The sequence below is a fragment of the Electrophorus electricus genome, chromosome 1 (assembly GCF_041902795.1).
Source record: "Electrophorus electricus isolate QZ-2024a chromosome 1, ASM4190279v1, whole genome shotgun sequence".
NCBI classification, from domain to species: Eukaryota; Metazoa; Chordata; class Actinopteri; order Gymnotiformes; family Gymnotidae; genus Electrophorus; species Electrophorus electricus.
The window spans coordinates 33606638-33616559 of NC_137497.1; the positions used below are offsets into that span (position 1 = coordinate 33606638).

The 9922-nt window shown below is 38.1% G+C and overlaps 2 protein-coding genes across 4 annotated transcripts; both read left to right on the forward strand.

Moving 5' to 3' along the window:
• Positions 1 to 301: 301 nt before the first annotated feature.
• On the forward strand, positions 302 to 7946 carry LOC113574425 (persulfide dioxygenase ETHE1, mitochondrial-like). Of its 3 annotated transcripts, XM_081716014.1 has the most exons (8): positions 302 to 849; positions 1365 to 1509; positions 2578 to 2726; positions 2924 to 3053; positions 3559 to 3648; positions 3740 to 3856; positions 4244 to 4337; positions 7809 to 7946. In XM_081716014.1, the coding sequence occupies exons 1-7, from the start codon at positions 679 to 681 to the stop codon at positions 4288 to 4290; spliced, it is 849 nt and encodes a 282-aa protein (XP_081572140.1). In that variant the 5' UTR covers positions 302 to 678; the 3' UTR covers positions 4291 to 4337; positions 7809 to 7946. The 3 variants fall into 3 exon arrangements, with proteins under 3 accessions (XP_081572140.1, XP_035382233.1, XP_035382234.1); XM_035526340.2 differs by lacking the exon at positions 7809 to 7946 and having other exon boundaries at positions 4244 to 4673; XM_035526341.2 differs by lacking the exons at positions 1365 to 1509; positions 7809 to 7946 and having other exon boundaries at positions 710 to 849; positions 4244 to 4673.
• On the forward strand, positions 6810 to 9839 carry LOC113574426 (persulfide dioxygenase ETHE1, mitochondrial-like). The gene is made up of 5 exons (XM_035526342.2): positions 6810 to 6936; positions 7809 to 7949; positions 8737 to 8826; positions 8918 to 9034; positions 9416 to 9839. The coding sequence occupies exons 2-5, from the start codon at positions 7865 to 7867 to the stop codon at positions 9460 to 9462; spliced, it is 339 nt and encodes a 112-aa protein (XP_035382235.2). The 5' UTR covers positions 6810 to 6936; positions 7809 to 7864; the 3' UTR covers positions 9463 to 9839.
• The last annotated feature ends 83 nt before the right edge of the window (positions 9840 to 9922 follow it).

Genomic DNA, 9922 nt, shown 5'->3' on the forward strand with positions numbered 1-9922 from the left:
TTCCATAAAATGTACAGAAATTTTCACAATAAAAGCAGGTAAGATCCAAATTCTTAACAAATCTAGCAAGAAAGAATCTACCCAATTAAAATCTAAATACGACTTCTCCAACTTTATTTGCCAATAAGAATTTCAAAGGCAAAGCCCTTGCTTTTTCGCCCTGGAGTATTTAGTCACACGTGTAGGAACGCAGCTAGTTGCGATACTGCATTACGACCGATAGGGTGCAATAGAACGTTTTAGACGCGACCTTGACATTTTCAGCAAGCGTCTTCCTCGTATAAGAGCAGCGAGCGTCACTGTTGTCAGCCTGTGTTTGTGTGTAAAAATGGGAGGAGAGTTTGACAGTTACAAATAGTTTGAGAGTCAGACCCATCCTTTCTTCAAAAAAACAAAGGGACGTTATTTTAATAGGCAGGTTACTGCACTACCAAACAAGATAGCTCTGCTACCTTTTACAAACGACATTAGGCTGAAGTAAAATAATCTGGCACGATACTATAACCTTACTAACTTGAACGATTGAACTAGCCTGCTTGATCAACGGTGTTTCTTTTTTGTTTTTGTTTTTTTTTAAAGTAAAAGTCCATCTAACGGCTATAAAAGCAGTGCGCGTTCTTACATCGCTACTGTAAAACCGGTTTTACAGTCGAGGAGGGGTTTTGTGGACCATCAGATATGGCTTTGGCTGCAAGTAGATTGAAAGCCTTACTCTCCCCAGTACTGCATTGTAAACCTACCAGATTGTTCGCACGTTATAATGTAGCTGCTAAAACTGCGCAGCTTTCCAAAAGTGGCTTGAGACTGTATTGTGTGCGGATGGATTCTACAGGAGTGCTATTTCGTCAGGTGAGTTACTTTAAACCTACTTGTTCAAGTTCGATCCATTAACAACTATTTTCATTAGTTGAATACGCGACGAGTTTGTGGTGACTGCTGCTGTGTGAAAGAACATTTACAATGCCACGTACATCCTGCAATGAGGCTGGGGTTGTTCGTTTGTTATAACGTTTGCTATCAAATGTTTGATTTTTCAAGAGTAACCTGGTAACATTTTCAGATGTCAGTACAACAAAATAATCTGCTAACGCACTATTAACTCTGTGTAGCATCTTAAATACGGTTAATATACATTGTTAATATACATGTTAATACTCAACAGTATTCGGGCCATCTGGTTGTACTCTGTAAATGTATATTAATTGGTGCTCAATTAGTGACAGAGAAAGGTGTACCTACCGAGCTAGAATACAGGCATTAAACTACACTGGAACGCGGATATACGGACTTCCTGTAGAGCTCGGTTTAGCTAACTCATTCTGACTTGTCTTACACCAATGTTTTCTTCTGGCTTTGATGGAAAGCTGTTTGAGCCCGAGAGCTGCACATACACCTACCTTCTGGCAGACGCAGACACCAAAGAAGCTGTGCTCATCGACCCGGTTCTGGAGACAGTGGACCGGGACCTTAAACTCATTAATGAGTTAGGGCTCAAATTGAAAGTGGCCGGTAAACACTTAATTTTTAAAAAGGAAAAAGCTTTAGCAGATGGATAATGTAAACCATGGGTTTCCAACATTCCTGCGTGACGACTACTTTCCCACATTCCAGATTTAGTCTAAAATATCTGATCCAGCTACTTAGTCTTTCAGAATACCTTGGTTATCTGAATCAGGTGTATTAGGTTTTGGTAATGATGAACACTAAGAAAAGACAGCTCTCAAGGAGGTGGGTTGGAGACCCTGAATATTCCAGGAATATTCTGTGTACCCATTTCGATCTCTGTATGCAGAGCAAAGGTGCTCAACCAGACATCAAATTCAACCCAAAATCAAGTCCTGGATTTTGTAATCACTGGTGATGAATTTGTCATATGACATAACCAATGAGACAACCAACATGACATGTGTCCAAACAGTTACAATAACTGTTTGATTAACTAGTGGTTACAAAATGCAGGACTGCACATGGTGGTTTCAAGATCGAAAGTGCTGTATAGCCAATGGATAGGGTTCCCTTAATTAATGATAATTGATTAATAATTGTATTTAAAGATATTATAATTCAATGGAAATCGAAATTCTGATTTAGCCTGAACATATCCCACTTATTCTTTAGTCTTCGTTATTGACTTCTACCTTAATTACCCACAGATTCCACTTTAGAAATATCTCCAGACATTTAGCATTTCTAAGCTAAATTATAAATGGCTTCCTATTTAACATGTGATGAACTACATAGGATATAAAATCCATCTAGCATGTCCAAAAAGTCTACACTTGCAATTTCTTAAGCATTAACTTATTTCTGGATTTAGGAAAAAATGTATAGGTACATATAAAAACCGCCAAGGAAAGCTAATTACAGAAGTTGTAGATCTGTTTGTTTTTTGTTTGTTTTATAATGCATAGTTCTCCACTGGCTCTGGTACCACTCTAAGCAAATAAGGTGTTTGAATAAGTGTATGAATAAATATAAATTCCTTGAATTTTGTCAAGTGGTCACTCTAGAGCTGTTTTAAAATCAGCTTCTGTGCCCTTTGCTGACAGCCTCCCATTAATTTTGTCTCCACTACAGCAAACACTCACTGCCATGCAGATCACATTACAGGCAGCGGGCTGCTTAAGCAGAAGGTGTTTGGGTTGAAGAGCGCCATCTCCAAAAACAGCGGAGCTACTGCAGACATCATGCTTTCCGATGGAGACACTATCTCTTTTGGGAAGCATGTAGGACCAAAGTAACACTAGTTAAAGCCCAATCATAGCGAACTACATACACATTATAGTTAATGCTTAACTAAGCTTTAATAATAATGGTTACATTAATGATTTATTGTTTATTAAACTGGATAATAAGGTTTTTGATGCTCTTTCTCACACGTAATTTGTTACATGTTCCACATGACTGCTTTTTGCTGGTCCAGAGTCTGACGGTGAGAGAGACTCCAGGACACACTGATGGCTGTGTGACCTATGTAACTGGAGATCAATCCATGGCCTTCACAGGGGATGCTCTTCTCATTAGAGGCTGTGGCAGGACTGACTTCCAGCAAGGTCACCCTCCTCGGGGCATAGTCTGTTTTTTTTTTGAAAGAGGTCATTTGGGCTGCATTCACAGTACGAGCCACATTGCTTGTCTTGATGGTTCACATTCATAATGTCAAGTGACCTGTATCTGTAATGTGAACACGTCTGTCATCCGAAATGGCACGCATGCACACATTGATATGTTTTTGCATGTTTGCATTGCATTTTACTCAAGATTATGTCAAACAGTTTGCCATCTGTACATGGTCAGGCCAAGATGGCTAGCTTTTGTTCTCTTCACAGCTAGACTAATGTGACCATAGCCTCTGTCTTCTAGTAATGGATAGGCCTTAAAAATGACACAGTTGGCATAACGCACAAAGTGCTTTAATGGTCATTGCCTTTCATTATGTGGTTATTGCTCTTTTCTGCTCTTTAGTCCCCATGACCTTGTTTTACTTGTACTTCACATGACCACAAGATGGTAGAAGTGTGTAGAGGTTTAACTCTCTTTGGTCTTTAACTTTCTTAGGCTGTTCTCAGAAACTGTATAAATCTGTCCATCAGAGGATTTTCACTTTACCTGGACATTGTCTTCTCTACCCAGGACATGACTATAAAGGTGTGTGTTCATGCTCTTCCACTCAATTAATCTATATCCTGACTTTAAAATGTGCAAGGCTTTTAACTCTTTAGTTGTTTTTTGTAAACAGGACAGACTGTGTCAACAGTGGATGAGGAAACAAAGTTTAACCCACGACTAACTAAACCACTGGATGAGTTTGTGAAAATTATGAACAATCTCAACCTCCCCAAACCTGCTAAAATAGGTACTGTTCTATTCTGTTCATACTGTATGAATAGCAGAAAATACCAGTAGCACTCGTTGTTTAAAGCCGCTAAATTAAAGTTAGAAAATGTGCAAATAAGTAAAAAAAAAAAAAAAAAAATCTCCAAAAATATATATACTTTTATGTGTGACAGAAAATGTCCTTTATGAATCAGAACAAGAGTCAAGAGAGCTTTAGAAAATCACATCTCGCTGTAGAGTATTAGGTTTGAGTTACAGTTGCTTGCTAGTATCATCTGATGAACAACTGTATGAAATCACTAAAGCCCATATGAATGAGAAGGTAATGGGGAAAATAGGGGAAACTAGAATTTAGATAGATTTATAAATCCATTTCTAAAAACATTTTCTTCTGTTTTGCTTACAGATATTGCAGTGCCTGCTAACTTGGTGTGTGGACTTCATGACGTTTAAACATTTTAATCAACATGGAGAATATGAATCTAATCTAATGAGAAAAGGTTTTTTCCTTTTTTTATTCTACAATAATTATATTGTTAATCATAAATGGGGTACTTTGTGGAATATAGTGCTTGATAGATAAGAGAATTTGAAAAACGCATGTATTCAGTAATAACAAAAAGCAATAATATAATAATGTTAAGTGTATGCTCTGTGTTTTGGATATTGAATTATGAAACCATAATTACTCTTCTCTTAGCTGTGTCATTTTGCCTCTTCTGTGATATCTGTTTATCAGTGGGTATACTCACATGCTTACAGGATCAGGGCTGTTTCCAGAGGTCAGCAAATAATCATTTGCAAATAAAATCTGGTGCATGTGTACATACTCCTCACATTCTGTCAAGGTACATTTAACTCAATAGCTTTTCCTGATGTAATGAACATCGTATATGGTATTATAGCCCATTCTCTGTAAATGTTTGTTTGTTTTTGAAGGGGGTTACACTTTATATGTAGTTATTTATATGTGTTATTTGTACCTATTCAAACTTTCCCTTCCCACATAGAGAAGAAAAATGAAAGACAGGTTTGGGTAGATGGGAGTGTCTAGTTTGACACAGGTCATGTTTGCAAGACCATGAACAGCTGTTGTCCCTTCATATTGTATATTACACACTTTCATTTCACAGTCACATTCAGCTGATGTCACAGCAACGCAATAGTTATACAAACATATTTCGTTACCTGGGGCTCTGTTGAACACAATAATGCATTTGGTTTGAACTAAAAACTGAACTTTATATATATGAGACACTTGAACTTAATCACATCCTTTTACGTTTGTTGTCACCCAGTTCCAAAGAATGAACTGATGTATCTATGAGAAATCTGGCGAATCCACTCAGATTTTATTGGGTCAGTAAGGTGAGCGTAGTCTTCGTTTTCACATTCAGGTGAAAATAAGGATACTGACATATTCGCCATCCCTTTGACACACAACCGTAAGCACTGTGTAGCTGAAGTCGCACACGAGATATTTCGTAGGACATGTCTTCATTTGCAGGGAGAATTATAGGCCCATATGGTGCATGTCACCAGTTGTCAGGACGTCATGAGTGTACAAAGCGTCCCCCGTCTGCTCTCTCCTGCCCCATTCAGCATGTCACCCTTCTGTCCGTCTGACCCTTTTTCGCTATAATGAGTGAAGCTCGTGTGAGTCGTAATCTGTCTGTTATTGAAACAATAGTGCAACAACAGCAATGCAACTGAATGCTCAGATGTGTGATTAGCTAGATCCTTGTTGAGAAACGCCACACGTGGCTAAAAATGGCAAACAACAACAAAAAAAACATAAATCAACCACTTTTATAAAAGAATGCATTGCACCAAACCAGTAAATGGCCTCACATTTTGTTTTATTACTACACTAATTGGGTGTGATTGTAACATCCATTATAGGCTTTTACACGTGACTTGACCTTATCTAAGCATTCGGAACAGGTGAGGTCGGAGAGGACGCTTATGAGAACACATTGTGGCCACACGTACTCAAACCAACAGCTTTTGCCTTTTTCTGTTTCTTTTTAACCGGATTGGATTCAGACCTCGCGCTCCCCGTCATTCGGTCTCAAGGCCGCGTACGTGCAACTGCCTCTACGTCACACCTTCAACCGCGATGTCACTCGGGTGGCAACAGAAAAGCTGGCGTCACTGTTGTCAGCCTGTGTGTGTAAAAATGGCAGGGGATAGTTAGAGATAGTTTGAGAGTTAGATACATCCTCTGATCAAAAACAAAGTGACTTGATTTTAGTAAAAGCAGCGCCCGTTCTTGAATCGCTACTGTAAAGCCGGTTTGACAGTCGAAGAGGCGTTTTCGTGGACTATGTACTGCGTTGTAAATTTACCGGATTGTTCGCATGTTGTAATGCAATTTAGCTACTAAAACTGCACAGCTTTCCAAAAGTGGTTTGAGACTACTGTGCGGGTGCATTATACAGGAGTGCTATTTCGTCAAGTGAATTACTTTAAACCTACTTGTTCAAGTTCGATCCACTAACAACTACTATTTTCATTAATTGAATACACGACGAGTCTGTGGTGACTACCGCTCTGTGAAAGCAGAACATTTATATTGCCACACATCCTGCAATAAGTCTGGGTTTGTTTGTTTTTGTAACATTTACTGTCAAATGCTTGATTTTTCAAGAGTAACCTCGTAATATTTTTCTGCTGTCAGTACAACAAAAATAATCTGCTAACGCACTATTACCTCTGTGTAGCATCTTAAATACGGTTAATATTGCGCATGTTAATACTCAACAGTGACGCTTCGGGCCATCTGGTTGTACTCTGTAAATGTATATTAATTGGTGCTCAATTAGTGACAGGCAAAGGTGTACCTACCGAGCTAGAATACAGGGATTAAACTACACTGGAACGCGGGTATACGGACTTCCTGTAGAACTCGGTTTAGCTAACTCATTCTGACTTGTCTTACACCAATGTTTTCTTCTGGCTTTGATGGAAAGCTGCACATACACCTACCTTCTGGCGGACGCAGAGACCAAAGAAGCTGTGCTCATCGACCCGGTTCTGGAGACAGTGGACGGGACCTTAAACTCATTAATGAGTTAGGGCTCAAATTGAAAGTGGCCGGTAAACACTTAATTTTTAAAAAGGAAAAAGCTTTAGCAGATGGATAATGTAAACCATGGATTTCCAACATTCCTGCGTGACGACTACTTTCCCACATTCCAGATTTAATCTAAAATATCTGATCCAGCTACTTAGTCTTTCAGAATACCTTGGTTATCTGAATCAGGTGTATTAGATTTGCGTTAGTGACGGACACTAAGCAAAGACAGCTCTCCAGGAGGTGGGTTGGAGACCCTGAATGTTCCAGGAATATTCTGTTTACCAATTTCCATCTCTGTATGCAGAGCAAAGGTGCTCAACCAGACCTCAAATAAAACCCAAAATCAAGTCCTGGATTTTCTAATCACTGATGATTAATTTATTTCATATGACATAACAAATTACATCATGTCCAGAAAGTTACATTAATGGTTCTATTAACTAGTGGTTACAAAATGCAGGGCTGCACAGGTTGGTTTCAAGACCAAAAGTGCTGTATTGCCAATGTTTATGGTTCTGTTAATTAATCATAATTGATTAATAATTGTATTTAAAGATATTATGATTCATTGGAAATCGAAATTCTGATTTAGCCTGAACATATCCCACTTATTCTTGGGTCTTCATTATTGACTTCTACCTTAATTACCCACAGATTCCACTTTAGAAATATCTCCAGACATAAGCTAAATTATAAATGGCTTCCTATTTGACATGTCATGAACTACATAGGATATAAGAGCCATTGAGCATGTCCAAAAAATGATACAGTTGCAGTTTCTTAAGCATTAAGAATGACATTAATTGTGTCAAATGGTCAGTCTAGAGCTGTTTTAAATTCAGCTTCTGTGCCCTTTGCTGACAGCCTCCCATTATTTTTGTCTCCACTACAGCAAACACTCAATACCATGCAGATCACATTACAGGCAGCGGGCTGCTTAAGCAGAAGATGTTTGGGTTGAAGAGCGCCATCTCCAAACACAGCGGAGCTACTGCAGACATCCGATGGAGACACTATCTCTTTTGGGAAGCATGTAGGACCAGAAGAGCACTAGTTAAAGTCTGATCAGAGGCAACTACATACACATTATAGTTAATGCTTAATGAAGCTTTAATAATAATGGTTACCTTAATGCTTTATTATTTATTAAACTGGATAATAAGGTTTTTGATGCTTTTTCTCACACGTGATTTGTTGCATGTTCCTCATGACTGCTTTTTGCTAGTCCAGAGTCTGACTTCTGAGTCTTCTCATTAGGGGCTGTGGCAGGACTGACTTCCAGCAAAGTCACCCAACTCAGGGCATAGTCTGTTATTTTTTTAGAATAAGGTCATTTGGGCTGTGTTCACATTACAAGCCACATTATTTATCTCTGATGTTTTGCTCACATTGCTTGTCTTGATGGTTCACATTCATAATGTCAAGTGACCTGTATCTGTAATGTGAACACGTCTGTCATCCGAAATGGCACGCATGCACACATGAGATATGTTTTTCCATGTTTGCATTGCATTTTACTCAAGAGGATGTCAAACAGTTTGCCATCTGTACATGGTCAGGCCAAGATGGCTAGCTTTTGTTCTCTTCACAGCTAGACTAATGTGACCATAGCCTCTGTCTTCCAGTAATGGATAGGCCTTAAAAATGACACAGTTGGCATAACGCACGAAGTGCTTTAATGGTCATTGCCTTTCATTATGTGGTTATTGCTCTTTTCTTCTCTTTAGTCCCCATGACCTTGTTTTACATGTACTTCACATGACCACAAGATGGCAGAAGTGTGTAGAGGTTTAACTCTCTTTGGTCTTTAACTTTCTTAGGCTGTTCTCAGAAAGTGTATAAATCTGTCCATCAGAGGATTTTCACTTTACCTGGACATTGTCTTCTCTACCCGAGACATGACTATAAAGGTGTGTGTTCATGCGCTTCCACTCAATTAATCTATATCCTGACTTTAAAATGTGCAAGACTTTTAACTCTTTAGTTGTTTTTTGTAAACAGGACAGACTGTGTCAACAGTGGATGAGGAAACAAAGTTTAACCCACGACTAACTAAACCACTTGATGAGTTTGTGAAAATTATGAACAATCTCAACCTCCCCAAACCTGCTAAAATAGGTACTGTTCTATTCTGTTCATACTGTATGAATAGCAGAAAATACCAGTAGCACTCGTTGTTTAAAGCCGCTAAATTAAAGTTAGAAAATGTGCAAATAAGTAAAAAAAAATAATAAATCTCCAAAAATATATATACTTTTATGTGTGACAGAAAATGTCCTTTATGAATCAGAACAAGAGTCAAGAGAGCTTTAGAAAATCACATCTCGCTGTAGAGTATTAGGTCTGAGTTACAGTTGCTTGCTAGTATCTAATGAACAACTGTATGAAATCACTAAAGTCCATATGAATGAGAAGGTAATGGGGAAAATAAGGGAAACTAGAATTTAGATAGATTTATAAATCCATTTCTAAAAACATTTTCTTCTGTTTTGCTTACAGATATTGCAGTGCCTGCTAACTTGGTGTGTGGACTTCATGACGTTTAAACATTTTAATCAACATGGAGAATATGAATCTAATCTAATCTAATGAGAAAAGATTTTTTCCTTTTTTTATTCTACAAAAATTTTATTGTTAATCATAAATGGGGTACTTTGTGGAATATAGCGCTTGATAGATAAGAGAGTTTGAAAAATGCATGTATTCAGTAATAACAAAAAGCAATAATATAATAATGTTAAGTGTATGCTCTGTGTTTTGGATATTGAATGGTGAAACCATAATTACTCTTCTCTTAGCTGTGTCATTTTGCCTCTTCTGTGATATCTGTTTATCGGAGGGTATACTCACATGCTTACAGGATCAGGACTGTTTCCAGAGGTCAGCAAATAATCATTTGCAAATAAAATCTGGTGCATGTGTACATACTCCTCACATTCTGTCAAGGTACATTTAACTCAATAGCTTTTCCTGATGTAATGAACATCGTATATGGTATTATAGCCC

Coding starts and splice junctions, on each gene's coding strand:
- LOC113574425 (XM_081716014.1), top strand. CDS start 679: ATGGCTTTGGCTGCAAGTAGATTGAAAGCCTTACTCTCCCCAGTACTG. Junction 850..1,364: donor CAGGAGTGCTATTTCGTCAG/GTGAGTTACTTT, acceptor TTTGATGGAAAG/CTGTTTGAGCCCGAGAGCTG. Junction 2,727..2,923: donor CTATCTCTTTTGGGAAGCAT/GTAGGACCAAAG, acceptor TTGCTGGTCCAG/AGTCTGACGGTGAGAGAGAC.
- LOC113574426 (XM_035526342.2), top strand. CDS start 7,865: ATGTTTGGGTTGAAGAGCGCCATCTCCAAACACAGCGGAGCTACTGCA. Junction 7,950..8,736: donor CTATCTCTTTTGGGAAGCAT/GTAGGACCAGAA, acceptor TAACTTTCTTAG/GCTGTTCTCAGAAAGTGTAT. Junction 8,827..8,917: donor CCCGAGACATGACTATAAAG/GTGTGTGTTCAT, acceptor TTTTGTAAACAG/GACAGACTGTGTCAACAGTG.